Source organism: Ictalurus furcatus, chromosome 23 (genome assembly GCF_023375685.1).
Source record: "Ictalurus furcatus strain D&B chromosome 23, Billie_1.0, whole genome shotgun sequence".
Classification (NCBI taxonomy): Eukaryota; Metazoa; Chordata; class Actinopteri; order Siluriformes; family Ictaluridae; genus Ictalurus; species Ictalurus furcatus.
This window is the reverse complement of record NC_071277.1, coordinates 1,966,812-1,990,273: the sequence shown is the minus strand read 5'-3', so window position 1 is coordinate 1,990,273 and position 23,462 is coordinate 1,966,812. Positions and strand designations below refer to the sequence as shown.

The window sequence follows — 23,462 nt, the reverse complement described above, 5'->3', positions numbered from 1 at the left end:
CCGACTACGAGGAGCTAGAAGGGTGTGCTAAAAACTGAGAGCAGCATATAAAGAGCTGTTTGAAGTGAATACTAAGGCTGGATGAGCTTTTTTCTCCCCAGTGAAAGTAAATCCCTCACACTGCAGAAACTCCCCTGTCTTCCAGAAGTGCATGACAAAATATCAGGCTTCTGTGGGAAAACCATGTGTTACGAAACAGAGGGAGAGACAGGAAGGGACGCTGGGCGCCGCCCCCGGTGGCTCTGGAACGCTGGGCGCCAGCTCTGGAATGCTGGGCGCCGCCCCCGGCAGCACTGGAACCCTGGGCGCCGCCCCCGGCGGGACTGGAGAGCTGGGCGGCATCTTTGGCCGGGCAGGGCGGGCTGGGCGGCGTCCCCGGCGGGACTGGAGGGCTGGGCGGCGTCCCCAGGGGGACTGGAGGGCTGGGCGGCCTCTTCGGCCGGGCAGGGCAGCGGGACGGCCTCCTCGGCCGGGCAGGGCAGCGGGACGGCCTCCTCCGCGTGCATGAGCTCCACAGTCGAGACCTCCCCGTAGGCCTCAAGCTGTAGCTCTGAGGTCGCCATGTTGACCTCAGGCAGGAGCCCCACAGCTGAGGCCTCCCAGTAGGCCTCATGCTGTCGCTCTGCTGTCACCCTTGCCCCCCCCAAAAAAAGTTCTGGGCTAGCCTTCCGCTCCAGACTAGGCAGCGTGACTGGAGCTCCCTCAGGGCAGCAAGGTGGAGTGTTGTTCCGCTCCAAGAGACGGGGGCGAAGCGCTTCCTCCACGCCACGGAGCAACCGGTCTACTTCTTCCATCCGCTGCTTAAACCGCAGCTCCTCCTGCTGCCTCCATAGCGCAGCTTGGTGTGCCTCCTGCTGCTTGCGCTGCCAGGCGTAGTACTCCTCCCTTGTCGGGAAGTTCCAAAAATAAAGAAATTTTCGGACTCCGGGCTCTCCTGCTACTTCCATTGTGGGTGCGATATTCTGTTACGAAACAGAGGGAGAGACAGGAAGTAAGTGCAGGAGCACTGTCTTTATTAATAAATCAATGACACATACAAACAAACACGGGAACGCGGTCTATCCAGAGTTAATGAGAAAACATGGGACTAGAGTCGAGGCAGAAAACAGGACATGAAAACAAAGACCGCTTAGCATGCTAAACATAGATGCTACACCGTTCAGACTGATCCTTCTCACACAGGTATTCTAACTACAAATAATATCGCGCAATGTGCGCATAGACCTGAGGGGTTTAAATACCCAACATAATCTAAACCAAATACACCTGGGTTAAATCAAGCACAACCTCAAAACAGAAACTAGAACTCAGGCAGAAAGCGAATGAAAAGAAAACAGTCATGTGACCAGTCCGGAGCCGTGCCACAGCGCCCTCTGCTGGCTGTGGTGTAACACCATGCATAAGCCGTATTTATAACCCAGCGAAGTTGGATTATTCAGCCATCATGGGGAATGAACAGCATGGCTATTTAGCTATGCTGAAGGTGGAGGAGGCGCTTGCGAGCTACGTCTCTCCATCAACGGCAGGTAATTTAGGGGGGCCGGCTTTGCCATCCAAGCCATGTATGGCCACTGTGGCGTTGGTGGGCAAGGCCTATGCAGTAGTGGGTCTTGCCTGTGGGTCCCTATAGACAATGACAGTGTTGTAGGCCTACCAAGCAGACCTGCTGAGTGAGCGCGACATACAGCGGCATTCAGCCAGTTCTTCCCCTGTTGTGTCGAGTTCACTGGGCCAGCGCAAGTGCGAGAGAGGCACAGACGGCAAGTACAGCAGCCTACCACCCCCCGCAGACAGCCAGGTGAACCGGGCAGCCACAGCCTGATCTGAGAATGGTCATAAAGGCCAAGCAGACAAAGAAGGAGTGGTCCTGAGGGACCGTGGAGGGATGTATCAGGGGACATGAGGTTGTTAGGGCAGGTTGCCCCCAGTATTACTGTAGGACCTCACCTACCCAAGGCTGTCCCAAGTTTTCAGTGTTCTCTGGTCAGCGAGCTGTCACAGGGCAACGAAAATCTGATGCTTTCCCTCCAAGAGAATGTGGAAAAGTTTACATCACTAAAAGACCATCTGACAGCATGGAAACTACTGCCAAATGTGTCTCCATGGGTTCTGTTTACCATAGAAAAGGGTTACCGGGTCCAGTTCAGAGCTCGACCACCCCCAGTTCATAAATGTGCTCACCACAGTAATCAGCACAGATTAGAGCCCAATGTTAGTGAAGGAAGTAAGATCTCTGTTGGACAAAGGGGCCATAGATCATGTACCCTGTTCCCTGAAGGTGGGAGGTTTTTACAGCTGTTATTTCCTGGTCTGCAAAAAAGAGGAGTATGCGGTCAGTTTTAGATCTGCGTCATCTGAACTGTACTCTTCGGACATACAGGTTCAAGATGCTGACGCCCAAACTTTTCGTTCCACAGATTCAGTTTGAGAACTGGTTTTTGATGATAGATCAAAAAGGTGCATATTTCCTCATAGAAATATTGGCCAGTCACAGGAAGTTCTTGAGGTCGAGTGTCTTGCTCGGATATTTTTGATCAGGCCATACCATCAGTATGACTGAGTGGGTATTCTCGTTCCCACAGCGTTCAGCTAACACAACGTGGAGTTCCCTTTGAAAGGGAATGTCTGGGTTATGCATGTAACCCTGTTCCATGAGAAGGGAATGAGATGTTGCGTAGCTTTGTCATACTGGGACATGCCTGTGAATTGCGTCTTCATTTCAGATAATAGAGGCTGACGGTGCGGTTCACAGAAGTCGTTTATATATCACGCGATGTGCTTAGTTGCCATGTCACCTGATCACGGCAGCCTATAAATAAGCATGATGTTACACAAGCTTCAGATACCGGTCACGAGCGAGGGTGCTTCCCACAGCGTTCAGTTAACGCAACGTCTCGTTCCCTTCTCAGGGAACAGGGTTACATGTGTAACCCAGACGATTTTGTAACAGATCTCATTTCGTTATTAAGTTGTTTTTATAGATAGCTTGGCGAACCATAAGCTCTGTGTGCTTCCATTGCCCTTCTGCTCTTCTGCAGTCTCTTTTTAGCTTCACAATGGAGGTATTCTCCAAGGGGCAGCTTTAATTATCCCAGAGACAGTTTTCCTTTTTAAGGGGGCAGCAGAGTTAATACATTTGGTCAGCGTGACACTAAAGCTCTCCACTAGAATGTTTAAGGAAAGGAGTAAAAGAGGGGGAGTTTGCAAGTTCCCTAGGTCCTGTGGGTGCAAAATGAGCCCAAATCACCTTGGAGTATAGTTTTCATGGCGCCTTTATAGTACAGCTTCATAACACACATCATAACAATAAACACAAGTGATGAATTATTATAAAATATTATTAAGGTATGAGTATATAAGACTATAAACAAAACAAACAAAAATACTAACACTATTTATACATTATATTTACATACAAAATGTGGGATGCAGAAGCTGGAGGAACACTGCTGGGTTGATGTGAGCATCGCAGAATGGTGTGAAGTGCTGCTGGGCTGGGGAGTGGTGGTGGCTGAGGGTCAGGGATTACAAACACGCTGAATGTGGGATCAGGTTGTGGAGCAAGCATGATGAAAGTGCTGGGCCCAATGGGATTAACATGGGCTGGCTCCATGATGCCTGGAGGTCAAGGAAGCAGCTGTTTCTGGGGTACCCGCTTTAGTCTGGCCCTCTCAGATAGGTCTGGGGGAACGTGGATGTGATGCACCTCTTAAATCTTGCTTGACATTGACAGGTGCTTGCTTCAAGTTATTGTTGTTAAAGGTGGTTCTACATGTTACTGAATTATAGGGTGTACTTATTTTTCCCCAGCTGAATTTTGGTTTACTTTTTGGGGAAAATGACTACATATTGAAATCTGTTGTTTTTTGTACTTGTTGTCACCTTAGGTTATTTGTTTGTTTATAAAAGCTGGTGAGGACCATGTAATTGTTATTTAGGCCCTGATAAATAAAAATATAGAATTGAAGGCGGGTGTACTTACTTCCCAAGACTGTATACATAGTGTAGTTCATTCTGAGAATGAATTAGGAAACTCAGAAGTAAAACCTTGTTGTTTCTTTGCTTGTTAATTAGGAGTTGTTAAAGAAGGTTTAGTCTGGGTATTAGAATTTATATACTTTATTATAGTCTAGATATAAAATATATACACACCTGCAGGAAACAATATACCCGCAATAATGTTTCTGGAACTTTCCAGCGATCATATTCTACAGTCCACAGAACTGTGGGTATGATTGGTCAGTAAATATTTCCCCCATTACTAATGGCTATTGTGGTCAATAATGGTAAATGACACTTAAGTCATATTTTCCTTTCAGCTGCATGTAAGAGTGTCACAATGTGTCAGACTTCTTGTGTTGTTACACGACAGTTGTATACACGCCCCTGTGCTTTCTCCGACCAAATTGTGGCTTGGGGGCTGAGTGTGTAGGGGGAGATGGAAATGAAAGTGAGTTATAAGGTGTGTAATCTTTAGTGTTAGCCAGAACCTCTCCAGTCAGCATTCAACTTCACAATGAACCTGCTCTATCCACTCTTCTTCTGCATGGTGTTCTGCCTCTGTGCCAGAGAAAGTAAGTCAGCACTGTTGCTGTATCTCACTTCATCTCAGCAGATACTATCTTAATATTTTACTGTATGTGAAATATATTAATTCAGAGACCTGCTACACCATTGCTGTTTTGCTAACAGAAAAGATTCCGTTTGTGAAGTAACATTTAAAATATGTGTTTCCTGTAGCAGTGAGTTGGCCCAGCTTTTGCTGCTTGAAAAAAACTCAACATAAAGGACTGCCTGTGAAAAATGTTGCCGATTGTAAAGTCCAGCGTTCAGGACTTTGCCCCTTTGATGCAATCATGTGAGTATTCAAATACACTATATGAGAGTTTCTTTACACTATTCATGTACATGTACATGTACACACTTTACAATCTTTACGGCCTTTACTCTGAAAAAAACTGTCCGTCGGGATTTGATCAATTTTTGATCGTTGGGTTGTATACACCAGGGCTGCACATTTTTCTTAAATTTTACATGTTAAAGGAATCATTTAAATTGATCATTTGTTTGTGTTTTTCTTGTTGAATTCTTGTGTTACAGGATCAAGACCCATAAAGGACGGAAACTCTGTTATGATCTAAAGGCAGAGTGGGTTATTAAAAATGTTGTGATGAACGGAAAAGACTCTTGTGAGGTGACCATTCCACAGAACAACCCCTATACCACTCATAAGGCTTATACTAATGGTTCTTCAGTTAAGACTACTATAACATTGGACTAAACTAGTAGGTCTGGTTGGCCTAGACTTAGTTGGATAATATAGACTGTTTGTAATCTAGTACAACTTATTTCTTTATGTGTTATTATGTCTTTTTTGTGTATACTGTAAATAATATGTAGTCCTCAGAATTTGCAAAGTATGTCATGTACCAATGTCACTTAAACGAACCTATGTCTAATACATGACCTTTAAAAAAATACCACAACATCTGTAATGAAGGTTGTAATATTTTTATGATGAAATACAAATTATTTTGAATACATTTAGCAATTTTGTTAGGAACACATAACTAACACTTGAATGTGACTCCATATAGATAGTATACACAGTATATCCATTAATGTAATACTATCTATAGATTGCAAATGCTATATATAGTACATTAGTCACAATTTTACTCTGTAATTATTATTTAGAAGTACTGAATTCAATAATAATAATTTAAATATTTAATATCAGTATGTAGAATCTCAGTTAAGAGACTTGTTACTATTTCAAGACTTACTTGTTACTTTCTACTTCATATATTGCACACACTTTTGATTGTGTAATCATGATGACTTTTTAACTGTTCTGCACATCATACTTTACATTCTGCTATTCGGGAACAACGGAGTTTAATTTTGAGGATTAATAAAATGTATCTTATTATTTAATTATTTTGTGTATATTAAAAATAATTCAATATTCATTATAATAATGCATTGCCACTCGTTATTCTGCACTCCACACAGTTGTGTAAACCAGTCACCTTCTACGCAACCCCCCCCCTCAATTAAAAAGCCAGCGCTCAACTACACCCCACGTCCATATACATGTTTTAACTATACTATACTAAAGGTTAGAAAAAGTCCTTCATCAGCTATGCAAAAGGGATGTAATCAATTACGAATACATTATTTGTATTGAAAATATAATGTGTCCTAATACACTATAAATACAGATATACACTCACTGAGCACTTTATTAGGATTACTACATTTTCACTGATCAGTCCGGTATAGGTGAAGAGATGAGAAGCGCACTGTGGTGTCTGTTTGCTGTGCTGCTCATAGCCAACAGATGGTATCAGATAAACTCAGAGTACCTGGTTTATTTTGCTCATTGTTTCCTTATACATGTGACTCACTCTCTCACCCTCTCTCTCTCTCTCTCTCTCTCTGTGTGTGCTCTGTGTGAGTGTGTGAGACCTATTGCCTTAGTGTGCAGGTTTGAAACTTCATGGTACAGTGGCGGAGTTCCCAAGTCTACCCACAATACACTTGTTTTGCTAATCAAATTATGTCTCACCTGATACACATTAATAACAAAACAATCCCTAATCAGATCTGCTTCAAATGAACAAGAGTAGTTTAAAGGTTAAGAACCTTTAGGGTTTCCTTATGAATACAATCTTGGACATACTACATCCACCATGTTCGCATTGACATGTGACCTTCAATGTCATCATAAACACAAAAATCTTAAAGGGATCACCAGAATAAAGCAACCATACTAATGGCAACATGCATATCAGGAAAGTTAACTGAATTAGCAATTTAATGTGGGCAGTGTTAACAGGCTGAGGTAAATTCGTTGCCATTAGCTTGGCCAGCTAAGGCATGATAAAGAACACAAAAAGGTTTTAAATGCTGTGACAACTGTTTTCTTGTTTAAACCTTCAAGAAGTAAAAAAAAAAAAATTCTGGTCTTGTCAAACAAGTCCTGTTTAACCAAGGTTTGATTCTTAAAAAGAGCCGACGCACTGTTTTCCCCAATTCCTCCAAAATCTCACCGGAAGCAGTACACCATCAGGGTATTTATCGCCTACTCTTTCTCGCCTGCTGACAATTCAGACATACTACCCCTCTGGCATACTGCTTCTCGCCTACTGTATAGTAGGGCAGTACGCGATTTCAGACGCAGCCTTTGACTAAACTACAACCTTAATTTGGTTTCTTTTGAGCCATTCAGAGATGGACTTGAGCCATTCAGAGGTGCATTGGATTGTTAACCCAACTGTACTTGAGCGTCAGATGATGGACTGATGACAAACATTATTTTCAGGATTTTCTGGTAGAGAGTAGAATTGAGAGGATCTGTCAATTATGGGATTTTGCCATGCCCTGAATTAGAAAATTCAGAAGTAAAACCTTGTTATTTCTTTGCTTGTTAATTAGGAGTTGTTAAATATATAGATTTATACACACACACACACATACACACACACACACACACACATGCAGGAGACAATATACCCACAATAATGTTTCTGGAACTTTCCAGCGATCATATTCTACAGTCCACAGAACTGTGGGTATGATTGGTCAGTAAATATTTCCCCCATTACTAATGGCTATTGTGGTCAATAATGGTAAATGACACCTAAGTCATATTTTCCTTTCAGCTGCATGTAAGAGTGTCACAATGTGTCAGATTTCTTGTGCTCTTTACACGACAGTTGTATACACGCCCCTGTGCTTTCTCCGACCAAATTGTGGCTTGGGGGCTGAGCGTGTAGGGGAAGATGAAAGTGAGCTATAAGGTGTGTAATCTTTAGTGTTAGCCAGAACCTCTCCAGTCAGCATTCAACTTCACAATGAACCTGCTCTATCCTCTCTTCTTCTGCATGGTGTTCTGCCTCTGTGCCAGAGAAAGTAAGTCAGAACTGTTGTTGTATCTCACTTCATCTCAGCAGATACTATCTTAATATTTTACTGTATGTGAAATATATAAAGGCCAAGTATGAGACCCGCTACACCGTTGCTGTTTTGCTAACAGAAAAGATTCCATTTGTGAAGTAACATTTAAAATATGTGTTTCCTGTAGCAGTGAGTTGGCCCGGCTTTTGCTGCTTGAAAAAAACTCAACATAAAGGACTGCCTGTGAAAAATGTTGCCGATTGTAAAGTCCAGCGTTCAGGACTTTGCCTCTTTGATGCAATCATGTGAGTATTCAAATACACTATATGAGAGTTTCTTTACACTATTCATGTACATGTACACACTTTACAATCTTTACGGCCTTTACTGTGAAAAAAACTGTCCGTCGGGATTTTATCAATTTTTGATCGTTGGGTTGTATACACCAGGGCTGCACATTTTTAGACTGTTGCTGCTTCTTAAATTTTGCATGTTAAAGGAATCATTTAAATTGATCATTTGTTAGTGTTTTTCTTGTTGATTTCTTGTGTTACAGTATCCAGACCCATAAAGGCCGGAAACTCTGTTATGATCTAAAGGCAGAGTGGGTTATTAAAAATGTTGTGATGAAGGGAAAAGACTCTTGTGAGGTGACCATTCCACAGAACAACCCCTATACCACTCATAAGGCTTATACTAATGGTTGTTCAGCTAAAGACTACTATAACATTGGACTAAACTAGTAGGTCTGGTTGGCCTAGACTTAGTTGGATAAAATAGACTGTTTGTAATCTAGTACAACTTATTTCTTTATGTGTTATTATGTCTTTTTTTGTGTATACTGTAAATAATATGTAGTCCTCAGAATTTGCAAAGTATGTCATGTTCCAATGTCACTTAAACGAACCTATGTCTAATACATGACCTTTAAAAAAATACCACAACATCTGTAATGAAGGTTGTAATATTTTTATGATGAAATACAAATTGTTTTGTTTACATTTAGCAATTTTGTTAGGAACACATAACTAACACTTGAATGTGACTCCATATAGATAGTATACACAGTATATCCATTAATGTAATACTATCTATAGATTGCAAATGCTATATATGGCTCATTAGTCACAATTTTACTCTGTAATTATTATTTAGAAGTACTGAATTCAATAATAATAATTTAAATATTTAATATCAGTATATAGTATCTCAATTAAGAGACTTGCTTGTTACTTTCTACTTCATACACTGCACACACTTTTGATTGTGTAATCATGAGGACTTTTTAACTGTTCTGCACATCATACTTTACATTCTGCTATTCGGGAACAACGGAGTTTAATTTTGAGGATTAATAAAATGTATCTTATTATTTAATTATTTTGTGTATATTAAAAATAATTTAATATTCATTATAATAATGCATTGCCACTCGTTATTCTGCACTCCGCACAGGTGTGTAAACCACTCACCTTCTACGCAACCCCCCCCCCCCCTCAATTAAAAAGCCAACGCTCAACTACACCCCACGTCCATATACATGTTTTAACTATACTATACTAAAGGTTAGAAAAAGTCCTTCATCCCTTCATCAGCTATGCAAAAGGGATGTAATCAATTATGAATACATTATTTGTATTGAAAATATAATGTGTCCTAATACACTATAAATACAGATATACACTCACTGAGCACTTTATTAGGATTACTACATTTTCACTGATCAGTCCGGTATAGGTGAAGAGATGAGAAGCGCACTGTGGTGTCTGTTTGCTGTGCTGCTCATAGCCAACAGATGGTATCAGATAAACTCAGAGTACCTGGTTTATTTTGCTCATTGTTTCCTTATACATGTCACTCACTCACTCACTCACACACACTCACTCACTCACACACACTCACTCTCTCTCTCTCTCTCTGTCTCTCTCTCTCTCAGTATGTGTCTGTGTGTGCTCTGTGTGAGTGTGTGAGACCTATTGCCTTAGTGTGCATAGTGTGCAGGTTTGAAACTTCATGGTACAGTGGCGGAGTTCCCCAGTCTGCCCACAATGCAGTTGTTTTGCTAATCAAATTATGTCTCATCTGATACATATTAATAACAAAACAATCCCTAATCAAATCTGCTTCAAATGAACAAGAGTAGTTTAAAGGTTAAGAACCTTTAGGGTTTCCTTAAGGGTTAATTATGACGTGTGGAATATTCCTGTTTTAGCCGCATTATCAACATGTATTACAGACATGTAAACACCTTAATCACACTATTAACGTCGTGCGGGAGTGTTAATAGTGCATTTTGCGACAGGACACGATCACACATGGCAGTTCTCAACCGTTTTACAACAAACAAGAGAGTACGGCTGTGTCCCAAACCGAGTACTTACCTACTATATGGTAGGTTAAATACATGCATCTCAGCTACTATATAGACTGTAAGTACGTGGTTTGGGACGCAGCCCACGGCTTCAAGCAGTCGTCTGTTTGCACGTACAGCACGACAAATAATTAACTGCACTTGAAGCGTTCGTAAAAATGAAAAATAAAAACACCCAAAACTGTATACGGTACCATAACGAAGACGAACTGTATGTCGATACGTGAAATTCTGGAGGGAACGTCGGACGGCGTGGTGTGGGGACGTAATGACGTGTGCCGTTAATCACTCTATGTTCTATAACATGTAAAACGGGAACATGAAAGGAATATTCTAAAAGCGACTCATGTAAACACCTTAATCAGAATATTGTCTTACTCAGAATAAGGTCAATAATTAGACCACTGCTGTCCATGTAAACGTAGTCAGTGACTTTGTTTTTAACTTGATTTTACCTTGAAAGTCACCCATGCACTGAAAACAGGGACGATTTCTATACTGTGATCAGAAGATGTTATATTTTCTGTACCCAAATTTAAATAAGCCAAATGCCACTGTGTTAGCCTTTCACAAGACCATGAATCAAGCTGGCAGGCTAATACAGTAAGTATTACTTACTGAACACCACAGCTTGGTTGGCCTTGGTTGTCCTCTTTCTAATGGTAGAATCATGAACGCTGACTTTTTCTGAGGTGAGCAAAGCCTGCAGTTCCTTAGATGTACATCATGGGCTCTTTTGTGACTTCCTGGATAAATTGTCAATGGTAGGCTGGCCAGTTCTGGGAACATTCACCACTGTTCCAATATTTGTCCAATTGGAGATAATGGCTCTCACTGTGGTTCACGGAGAGCTACTGAGCCTTAGAAATACACTATATGGCCAAAAGTATATGGACACTTGATCATCATACCCATATGTAGGTCTTCCCAAAATGCTGTCACAAAGTAGGATGCACATAATTGTCTAGAACGTATGGTCTAGCATTAAAGCACAAGGCGAGGTCCATAAAGACATGGTTTGCAAAGTTTGTGTGGAAGAACTCGATTGGCCTGACCTCAACCCCACTGAAAACCATAGGGATGGACCGTAAAAGACTTAAGTGATAAAATACATTCTCTACATTATTTTTTCTGTTTTCACACATGAAAAATCCAATTCCTAAATCCTTCATTCTCTACCCTCCTTTTTAATATTAAGCGTTTATAACCAATGTTCTTAGGCAAACAAGAATTCACATCGTATAGTTCAGTTAGTGTTTTGATTATTAACACAATAAATTGAACAAAGAATAAAATATTTATTTCAAAATGAACAAAAACATTCAACCGACGGTGGTGACAAATAACTGACGGAGTTGACAAAGAATCAACTGAGGTTATAACACATTAAATACTAAAAATATTTTTTTTTTCAATAACTGATTGACAAGACAACCATTTAAGAGAACTAAGTAATTTCATTATAATTGGGTTCCAGAATCCTTCCAGTGTTTTTCTCTCTGTAGCAGTGCATCTCATTCTGGGTCTCTGGTGGCTCACTGGACAAACAGAAGAAGGTTGAGTTGGGTTCAGTGTAATAGTAAGCATTACTATGTGACATCTTGTAGTAGCAACAGAAATCTTCTCAATTATATAGGAATCCAAGGAATCTGTAGACTTTTGTTGACTTTTTGAAAATGACCTCTGCAAGTACTGCACAGAAATACAGGTAGTACACTTCAGAGCATCACATCAGCAGGAAACACTGCACACGGTTTGTGCTTTATGTGCATGCAACCCCTCACCCGATGTCCTTCTGCACAGTCTCACCTTCAAGAAAAAAAGGACCCACCGGCAATCTGGCAGGTCTTGCCACCAGTGCACATCCGGTCTCCACTATCCATTTTTACAGCGATGGCCCTTGCACTCAGTACGAACAACAAGGTAATTTTTTCTTGTTTTGAACTGCTCAGGCGAGGATTCACTGTCGTGAAACTTTTTGATTCGAGCCACGGGAAGGGTGCCCAGTATGGTGCGGGAGGGGCCCTGGAGAGGAGGGCCGACAGTCTAGTCAGCCAAAGAAGAGACATTCCTGATGCTGAAGAGTTGTTTGCTGTGTTGCAAGAGACAGGCACAAAAATCAAGTTGTTTTTTGTCAGCGAGGAAGCAGTTAATAAAGCAGTTTCAGAGGTGCCCAATGATGTGCCACCAGTTCCGTCCATTATGAGGATCCATCAGGGAGTGTCCCTAGCCCATGGAGAACTGATACACAGGGACGTCAGCTGCTTGTGCACAACACAAAATCTGAACTGTGGGTGCTTTAATGCAAAGCATTTCAAGTTCAGCAATCGACAGACAGCTCCCATGGCTCCCACGATGAGAAAAGTTCAGTGGCAAAGTCTTGAAGTTGTTGGAAAATGGTGTGTGCTGAAGTACGATGGTGATCTGTACCCTGGTGTCATCACAGATACAAGTGAAACATGAGGTCCGTTGTATGCAAAAGATTGGGATCAACAGGTTTTTCTGGCCAGCCCACAAAGATATACTTTGGTACTTGTTTGAGGACATTGTGTGCATCATCCCACCCCAAAGGCCAATCGCAGGTCGTCACATGGAAATTGAGAGAGAAGTCTAGGCCAAACTAGAGAAGGCTTTTTAGAAAGGGTCAGGCAAGTTCGTTTTCATGTATTGAGTGCAATTCTAGCTAAAACACTGTTGGATGTAGTTTCTGCAACTGAACATTTTTTTGTTTTGTAGATGGAGATGGCGAGAACCCAGGAGCCAGAAGCACCCACCATGACATGCTGACGGGGAAGGAGATACAACCGCCGCACTCTCTATTTCTGTTCTCTCGGCCTTCTCCTTCTTTCTCTATTCATCTTCTTCACTGTGATGAACTACACAGCACATTCCTTCAGAAAGCTCTCTCTCACACACACAAGCTACGCACACTCACGGACACACACTCACGGACACACACACTCCGGATACACATTCCTGTTACTCAGTGTTCATTCCTGTTATTAAATTGTTTTTCTCTAAAAAATAAAGTTAAATCCCTTGCTTTTCTCAATTGTGTTATGTCCATCATTTATCCAATAGCTTAATTAATTACCTGATATAAAAAATGATAAAGTTGAGGTTTGGGTCTCCTTTAAAATGAAAAAATGGCTTTGCATTTAAAAACAGAATACACGTTGTGGGTATATATAGTGATTTTGTAGTAACAAATATCAATTAGATAAACATACAATCAACCATTTCTTTAAAATAAACACTTTTGTGAGAAGAAAACAAATAAATAAATTAGTTGACATTTTATTAGGTCCAGTGTTGAAAAAATATAAAAAATTAAGTTACATTTTTAAGAGTTACACCAGGCAAATGTCACTGGTTCGGTGGAATGGCTCTTAAACCAAATGAACACCCATGCGGAAAATACACTGTATGTATAGTCAGATTTTGTGTGTGTGTGTGTGTGTGCGTGTGTGTGTGTGTGTGTCACATGGAGAGCTCAATAGTGACTATCAATACCCCAGTCAGATAATCAGTACTGTACATGCGATAAACCTTTCCTTAAATGTGTCTGCAAAAATGGCCACTAGGAGATGCTAGTTGGCCATAAAAAGCAGCAACCCCCATCCTTCTGTGATACCAGTTTATGTATATTTAGAAATGTGGCAAATTAGTCATGAAGCAATCAATTAAACTACGAATGGTCAAATTGTACAAGTTGAAGAAGGCTAACTTGCCACAGAGTAATCTACAACAGCAGCATTAGTACCATAATACCACCATAAGCAACACCTCCCATTTTATCACTTTGATGGGTAAAAGCACTACAAAATAAAATATAGATAAATATTTTGCACACACAATATATTTTAGCTGTTTATAGTTACACTTAATGCTGCAGAACATCTGTGAGGTTATAATTTATGCGGTGGAACGTCTCTTATAACAGCTAATGTTGTTCCCTCATCAGCCCTTCTTTTATCTCTCTCACGAATTTAAGAAGGCAAAAACCACAATATACCATGTGGTTGAGAAACCAGAAAGAACAAAGTCCTCTGTTATGAAGACTATCCTGTGGTGGAAAACATCTGGGTTATGTGTGTAACCCTGTTCACTGAGAAGGGAAAGAGACGTTGCGTGAGCTTCACGCTGTGGGAAGTGCCCTCGTGTGTGACCAGTATCTGAAGACACTTGTATCCCCCTCACCATAAAAAGCAATGTATTAAGGTAAGGCAACATATTAGAATATGGCCTTATGTCCCACAAGCGATGAAGAGGATAAGTAAGTAACATATTAGAGTAATTACAGCTGGAACCCGACTGACATACATCATAACTTTTGGATTATCAGCACTGATTGTGTCCTTATGTTCTCCATCACTGTCCCCAGTCCCTGTCTTAAGCATTGGTCCAGCTGTGTGTCGGAGATTTGTGCAGAGTTAGCTTAGAGGATTTTAGTGTTTAAAAGTGAAGGGGTTAACTGGGATCACTGAGGCCATGTGTAATAAAAGAGCAGAGGGTCTATCTGTGTGTCTGAGATTAGGCTGCAGTCTATAGGATTGGGATTTGATTTTTGATTGCATTTGGAAACAAGAGGTGTCAATAATGTCTGCTATAGCTAAAGCACTTTCTCTCTTCTCCCATGAGGTGTAGAGAGAGTGGAAAGGGTCAGAACAAATTGTGTTAAAGAATAGTGTTAATCCTCGTGCGTGTGGCCAAACAGACACTGGTGAACCCCTGGAGAGACCGTTACAATGTCCACATTATAAACGGCAAGGATGTCAATAAAACAAGCCTCAGTCTTCACTGTGTGTTTTCTTATATTGAGGGTGCCCTAGAGTCCTAGAGTAACACAATATCATATTTACAAGGATTCTGCATATTTACTCAGTTAAGTAAATGCTTCACAGGGAATTGCTTTATTGCCAAAACAGTATCCCACTGTGTTTGTTTGCCAATACCCAGAGCACATGCATGATATCTGATCACTAGATATTGATTCAATTAGTCAGTACAGCTGCTTGATAATGAGTTTTCAAATATTTCGAAAGAATAGGAACAGAAATGCCACAGAGTGATCTGCTTTGTTCCATTTCCACACTTCAGGGCAGAGAAATCAGTGACGTTTTTCTTTTTTATTATTATTCCTGTGGTAGCACCATAAACATAGACACTGTCCCTGGGATTCTGTGTCCCGATGAACATGTCTGTCTGATTTTTTGAGATATGTATGATGTGGAGAACAGGATTTAAAAAAAAAATTTTTTTTTACAGTTGTTCATGCATCCTTCATGTTGGATGTGAAGCTAACTTTACATGTCTGAGCACATAAATGAGAGGAGGTTGATTTAAAATATGTAAAATTGTGAAAAAAAAGGGTTATTTTTTTGTGTTTGCCCTGTTTCACAGCTTAATATCATACATCAATATCATGTTAATATCATATTTAATATTATTTAATGTTTTTTTTTCTATCCAATGGCTGTTCAGTATTTCAGAAAATTACTGATATGAAACCATTCCACTTCTACTTCTCTGAGGAAGAATCACATATTAAGGGAGAAATGAAATTCAAAAGTGGATAATTATTATTCAGAATAATGGTTTACGTAGCCTATATAAACAATAAGAATACAAATAAATCTCTGTGGAAAATGATTTTAAAAAATTATTTTTTTTCCCACTAGTTTAACCCCCCCCCCCCCCCCCACGCCCCATATATGACATATTCTTATTTTTGCATAGAAATGACCTTGAGGAGAAAATGAGCCCCTTTAATAAATGTATGTCTACGCTGAACTTGGACTGAACTTGGCTAACCTTCTAACCAACCATGTCTAGCACCAAGCGTCTTTGGGCAGATCAGAATGGGGCCATCTGTGTGGGGTTACATGTAGGCTGTGCCATTCTCCAGAGCCATGGTGCTGCAGGACCTCACTACTGACCCTTGGGATCAGTGAGGAAAAGGAGAGCTTGGCCTATCTGCCACAGAGCTGAGGCCTCAGGCCCCTCCCCTCCAGCCCTCCAGGAGCCCGGCATTGTGTGCCAAGCTCTTCCCACACTCCTGTTCACCTCTGGTGGGTAGGGCTTGGGATCCTGTCAATCCAGCAAAAGTGTGGCCTCTGACAGCTTGCGTTCTGCCACAAAGCACTTTGTTGTGGTTTTGTGCTGCTCCTTAAAGGCGTCTAACAGAAAATCTAACAGAAAATAGGAAGGGGGGGGGGGGGCGGACTGTTCTTACATGTCTGCTTACTTTGTGAATCTAAGTCATAAGGACACTGTGAACATGCACTAAGCTTCTGTTCTAGCTTGGTTATTAGCAAGGACATGGGGTTTGTTGCCATGCCTTTATAAATAAATACACTGAAGTATGTACAATATGTATGCTTGGTAGTGGGTGAACACAGTAACTCGCAAAGACTTTTTAAATGAAAGTTTAATGCAATTTAAATTAAAAGGTTGGCAGGAAGGATATAGGACGTATGTTTGCCTCTTTTCCAAAACAAATGGTACACCTCACTCCCCCAGGTCACTGCACAGTATGAGCAACAATACAGAGCAACAGCATGAAGATTTCATGTGTAGGGCATGTAATTTTTGTATCTTTCAGCTGTGATTTTTCATATAATTAATGCTAGAATTTTAATTCTTCACATGTAGAGCTTGTGAATTCATTCATCACAAGTGCTTTTTTAAAATTTAATTTCCACATATTAATTTGCTTTCTTACATAATTTTTTTTTCCACATGTGAGGCATGTTGTTTCGTTTTTCAAAATGAAAGAGCATGAGGTTGACTTGTTTAGACCCACACAATTTACAGTGGGGGAAATAAGTGTTGAAAGCATCAATATTTGTTTCAGTAAATATATTTCCTGATATTAGGAGGCTATTCACATAAAATTTTAGCATTGACTCATTAACTTTGGCATTAACTCAAGAAATCCACACATTTAAAGAAAGGCAAACATTAAAGTCCATAAATGAAGTTGTGTGTAGTAAAGAGGAATGACACGGGAAAAAAGTATCGAACACACTAACTGAAATTTATTTAATACTTCGTGGAGAAGCCTTTGTTTGTCATGAAAGCTTCAAGATGCTTCCTGTATGAAGAAATTAGTCGGTCACAGTAATCAAGTGTGATTTTGACCCATTCTTCTAAACATATTGGCTTTAAATCTTGTTCAATTGGATTAAAGTCAGGTGATTGACTGGGCCGTTCTAACAGCTTGATTTTTTTTCTCTGAAGCCAATTGAGAGTTTCCTTTGCTGCATGCTTTGGATCGTTGTCCTGCTGGAAGGTCCACCCACGTCTCATCATCATCATCATCCTGGTGGATGGCAGCAGATTCTTCTCAAGAATCTCCCAGTAAAGGGCTCCATTCATCGTTCCTTCAGTTATATAAAGTCTGCAAGTACCATGTGATGATAAACAGCCCCACACCATGATGCTTCACCTCCAAACTTCACTGTTGGTGTAGTGTTTTTAGGGTGATGTGCAGTGCCTTTTCTTCTCCAAACATGGCGTGTAGTATGACAGACAAAAAGTTCAATTTTGCTCTCGTCTGACCAGACTACACTCTCCCAGTATTTCATAGGCTTGTCCAAATGAGTTGTAGCAAACTTTAAACAAGCTTCGACATGCCTTTTCTTTAGTAATGGAGTCTTGCGGGATGAGCGTGCATAGAGGCCATGGCAGTGCAATGCATTGCCTATTGTTTTCTCTGTGACGATGGCACCTGTTGCCTCCAAGTGTTTCTGGAGCTCTTTCTAAGTGGTCCTTGGCTCTTGGGGTACTATTATGACTATTCTTCTGACTCCCTGGTCAGAAACCTTGCGAGGAGCTCCTGTGCGTGTGGCCGGTTGATGGAGTGATGTTGCTTCCACTTGTGGATAACGGCCCCAGTGGTGCTTACTGAAAGATTCAGACATTTTGAAATACGTCTGTATCCGATTCTATCAATATGTTTTGCAACAATAAGGTTGTGAAGGTCTTGGGAGAGCTCTTTGCTTTTACCCATCATGAGATGTTTCTTGTGTGACACCTTGGAAATAAAAAGCCTTTTTGTAGACCATCAATTTACTAACCCAGCTGATATTAATTTGCACAGGTAGGAGGTATAACTACTTACGGATTTCAGCTGGTTCCTTGCCTTACCTTGCCTTGGAGAACTGCTTTTTCTTGCGTGTTCTTCCTGTGTCATTCCACTTTATTGCACATAACTTTAATGTTGTGAATTCTTTATATTTGCGGATTTCTTGAGTTAATAATCATGTCTGAAAATTTCATGTGAATAGCCTCATTGGAAATATACTTACTGAAAAAAAATGTCGATGCGTTCAATACTTATTTCCCCAACTGTATTTCAAAAAACACAATGTTGTTGAAAAATCATCGTTCTAAAACAGATGCAGCCAAAGAAACAGAATCAAAATTTCCTATACTTTATCACAAAAACTGGTTTAAAATAATCGCATTATGGGAACCTATTCAGCTGTATTTCATAGATTTAATGGAGGCCTTGGAGAGTGCTTTCTCCCTTCTTTCACCATGGCTACAGATCTGTGATGGGCAGATATGATCATCAGAGCAGGACCTAGCCCTAGGAACTTGTCCACTTGTCTTATTATGCTCAAACAATGAGCACTCAGCAGCAGGGAGGGTTTTGGTCAAAAGTTGCCATGTATTTGTCAGCCTTGTTGAAACTGTCAAAGCCTAGCTGTAGGGGCAATGGAACAACCTGTTTTTTTTTTTTTATCAGGGCAAAATATAGATGCTTTGTTGTCACGGTGCTAATTAATAAAGTGAGATAATGGCAGCGATAGGTTCCCAAAGAATGTATTAGACAGGTGATGTGTGTTAAGCATACGGTAATGATGCTCAGTGGCGCATACATTTGAATATGGGTTAAAGAGGTCATTTAATATGTGGAAGGTGGTTGAGACATGAGGGCAGAAAAAAGAGGAGGACATTGCCTCTAATGTAGATTTAATGAGACCATAACACACACATACACACACACACACACACACACACACACACAGAAGAAAGCAATGCCTGTTTCTTTGTTTAAGCCAAGAGCATGCTCCTTACTGTCGTCACACATATACTCTCTCCTTCTGTCCTGTCTGTCATTTAGAGAGAAAGACAGAGATCCTGAGAGAGGGCAATTCACCGAGGAAGTAAACAAGGGAAAGGGAGAAAGACTGCATAGTGTGCAGGGTGTCCTGAGCTATCATAAATACAATGCTCAAATACCATATACCCCTGGGCAATGTATTTCACCAGGGCATCATGCAAACAAAATCATATATCTGCTTACAGCCTTTATGAGTAGCTCACTGAGCAGGCAGATTCAGGAAAAGGATCCTCATCTTGTGCCTTTGTATATCTCTTGTCAACTTCTTCTAAAGAACGTTTCTAATTTTGTCGATTTTATTATAGCAATAAAACAAATATATAAAACAGTTGCAGTGGGAGCTACTGAATCCTGTTACATATTGCATTATACTGATCAAAATTAAACTTACTTAATCCTCAATTTCATAACTGGGTTCATTTGCTGTTAATTTTGTGGCATTTACTGAACAATTCATAGTAGCTACTGAAGAAGGAATTCTGAATAATGAGCTGAGACTTTAAGGGGTTAATCCTGTCAAATATATGTATTAATTTAGGTAATATAGCAAAATAACTAATGAGTCAACTAAGCTACACCTTTTACATTACAACGTGATATTCAAATAGAAAACATTTTATTAGTTGATTGCTCTTCCCCTCGGGATTTACCATTTCTTACACTCTAAAAAAACAAAAAAAAACAACACTGCATTTGGGCTTCAACTGAGAAATTGCATTACAGAATCCCAAACTGAGTAATTTCGGAAATGTGACCTCCACTCTCTTAATGAATGAAATGACATTGTAGCCTCACCAGGAAAATCTAGCCAACTTGCGAATATATGCCTTTAGCAGCTCACCACCATTTATTATTTTTTAAAAATTTTTTTTTTTTGCACAACCTAATTAAGTCAACTCACATTACAGAGATAGTGGAAAGCACTGCAACCTACTGTAAGTCCTGTAAAATATATATATATATATATATATATATATATATATATATATATATATATACATACACACACACACATCTATATATAATATACACACACAGTACTCTGCAGTAGTCTTAGGCAAACTTTATTATAGATTTTTATTTTATGACACCCAGAAAGACTGCTCAACTGACTGGTGTTTCGATAGGAATGGTGAACTGTGGCTCAGTACCTTACTAAAATACTCTTGTTTTTTTCCCTTTTAATGTCATCCATCTGTATCTTGCACGGTCACTCCAGGGTTTACTATCGCTCCATTAATCTTTATTAATAAATTATAATGAAAGTGAATTAATAAATGAATAATTAATACATGTTAAGTATAAATGTGACCACAGATCAGTGTGATTTTTTTTTTGTGTAAGTGGAAAGCACAAGCTGTAAATGGTTGGCTCCTCTTGGATAGCTTATTCTAATTATATATTGGTGCTTGGTTCAAAATTTAAAATAGACTCTGCATCTGAAATGCCACTCTTCCCTATATTTCCTAAAAATGACAAAGTGCATTATGGGTTGTCTTAATCTTTAAATTGTTTGCAGGAAACATTTACTTGATGTGAGCTTATGGTGTCCATGTTTATGCATCATTCCAAGATTAAAGTAAAGTGTAATGTTATTAATCATCTCCATGCCTGGGGGTGACATGATGGCAAAATGGGTTGCCAGATCACAGGTTTCGTCTGGGTTCACCGGTTTCCTCCCTTTTCACAAAAACACAGCGCTAGGTGGATTGGCTATGTTAAATTACCCCTAGGTATGAATGGGTGTGTGAATGGTGCCATGTGATGGACTGGAGTCTCATTCAGGGTGTATGCCTGCCTCACACCCAGCGTTTCTGGAATCTACCAAGAACTTGACCAGGAACATTTTCAATCTCCATGTTTAGGTTCCTCTGGAGTCAATGGTCTTCAACTGATTTCTCTGTCATGCATTTTAAAATCCTGTGAGTTAAGTGTTTGGTGGCCATGAAATAGATTTCAAGATGTGAGCTTAATATATTAGCTAGTGGCCCCGAGAAGCTTAATGGCTTAAATATATTATCTTGTGGCCTGAATATACAGTCCTCTCCTAAAATATTGGGATGGCAAGACCTGGGTTTCACTTGTGACGACTGCATTTGTTGTTAAAAAGGATAAACCAACATGAAGACAAGAGAACTGATCATGGGAGAAAAAAGAAGCCATTCTGAAGCTGAGATAAGAGGGAAAAATCACAAGCCATTGCACAAGCACTGGGCATAGCCAGTTCAACAATTTGGAATTTCATGGAATGTCATGAAAAGGAAACAAAACATTGTGGTACTAACAACCAGACACTGAACAGGTTGGCCATGAAAAAGAACAGCAGTTGATGACAGAAACATTGTGAGAGCTGTAAAGAAATCCCCAAAACAGTCAGCGATATCAACAACCTCTACATGGCAGGGATGAACGTATCACAATCCACAAATATCCTCATTCAGCAATGAACAACAACAACAAAAAAAAACACTACCGACACAACAAAGGACTTCAACAGGGGAAAAATGTGGTTTTAGACTGGCCAAGTCAATCACCAGACCTTAACCCATTCGAGCATGCATTTCACCTCCTGAACAGAAGACTGAATGGAGAAATCCCCCGAAACAAATAACAACTGAAAGAAGCTGTAGTACAAGCTTGAAAAAGCATCCCAAAAGAAGAATGTAACAGTTTGGTGGCCAGTGGTTCACTGGATTGATGCAGTTATTGCAAACTAGGGATTATGCAACCAAATATTTAATGTAATTTACTTTGACTATCTGTTTCAATACTTTTGCTCACATAAGAATTGAGTGGTCTGCCACCAAAGGTGCAATATTTAAGCAATTTCACAAATCTACATGTAAATATCAGGAAATTAAAGCCGAATGACTTCAGTGCACCCCAAAGACAATATAACTGGGCTTGCCGTCCCAATACTTTTGGAAGGCATTGTATGGGGACTCTCTTATGAGAAGAAACAGTACAGGGAGGCAACAAAGAACAACTTTAGGCAGCCAGGTGCGATTTTATACGTTATGTGTGTGTGATTATCCAAGTCGATGATGAACGTATAATAATGAATTCTCCTTTTCAGCGTTTAACACAAGACCCGCCCACTTCGATCTGATTGACAGGGTACGCTCCTGACGGATCCTCCTTCCAGCACGCGCTCTCTCGCTGCTTCATACGGACCAAGTTTGCGCACCGGGGATGCGCGAGCAGCCTGAACATGGCTCTCCACCGGATTTACTCATCTCTTTTTCTTTTTCTTTTTCACACTTTACTAGACTGTCAAGCACTGAGGAACTATCCGGATAATGAAGGCAAGCTTTACAACAGTTCTATTATATTCCCACGTTTTTTATTACGTTTGTGTGCACGCGAGTTTGGTGGCTGATAATGGGTATTGCAGTTCACTTTGAAAGGCTTTCTACCTTAGAAACCTAGTGAAGGAATAAACCTGTACTAATGCTAGTCATCTCTGCCATAGCGGTTACAGAAGAATGAATAATATTATTTTACTGGTTTAAAGTGACAATTATATGTCCTCTACAGTATTATGAGATTCTGTGGCTGAATACATTCCTTAGACTACTTGTTTCCCAGCTGGGTTTATATCCATATGAACAGACTAATCTATATATAAAAAGTCATGGAATAAAAGAATTAGGACCTCGTGAAATTGAGCTTGTGTGTGAGACTTAAATGTATGATTGTAGCCTCTACAATTAAGAAACACACTTCTGAGATGTGACTGCTGAAGTGCTCCTTCAGATTATTTAAGTTTCCATTTGGCTTTACATACACACACACACACACACACACACACACACACACACGTATACACACACACACACACACACACACACACACACACACACACACACACACACATATATATATATATATATATATATATATATATATATATATATATATATATATATATATATATATATATATATATGCATTTTGCATATATATTGCCTGCTTTAACTGATAGATTATGGTTTATAGGTTTATAGATAGTTAAATAGAGATTAAATAGGACTTTGTTTTCCTTTATAACCACAG

General features: G+C 40.0%; 2 protein-coding genes across 2 annotated transcripts in view; both read left to right on the top strand.

The window, feature by feature from the left end:
* Positions 1 to 3,768: 3,768 nt before the first annotated feature.
* Positions 3,769 to 5,926, top strand: ccl32b.3 (chemokine (C-C motif) ligand 32b, duplicate 3). Its single transcript, XM_053611870.1, has 3 exons — positions 3,769 to 4,574; positions 4,741 to 4,858; positions 5,101 to 5,926. Exons 1-3 carry the CDS (start codon positions 4,517 to 4,519, stop codon positions 5,279 to 5,281), a joined length of 357 nt encoding a protein of 118 aa, XP_053467845.1. The 5' UTR covers positions 3,769 to 4,516; the 3' UTR covers positions 5,282 to 5,926.
* A 16,078-nt stretch (positions 5,927 to 22,004) lies between these two features.
* Positions 22,005 to 23,462, top strand: part of ek1 (eph-like kinase 1) — a 70,363-nt gene continuing 68,905 nt past the window's right edge. Inside the window, exon 1 of the mRNA XM_053611408.1 lies at positions 22,005 to 22,711. Coding sequence (XP_053467383.1) covers positions 22,618 to 22,711 — 94 coding nt within the window. The 5' untranslated portion in view covers positions 22,005 to 22,617. The remainder of the gene's footprint in view (positions 22,712 to 23,462) is intronic.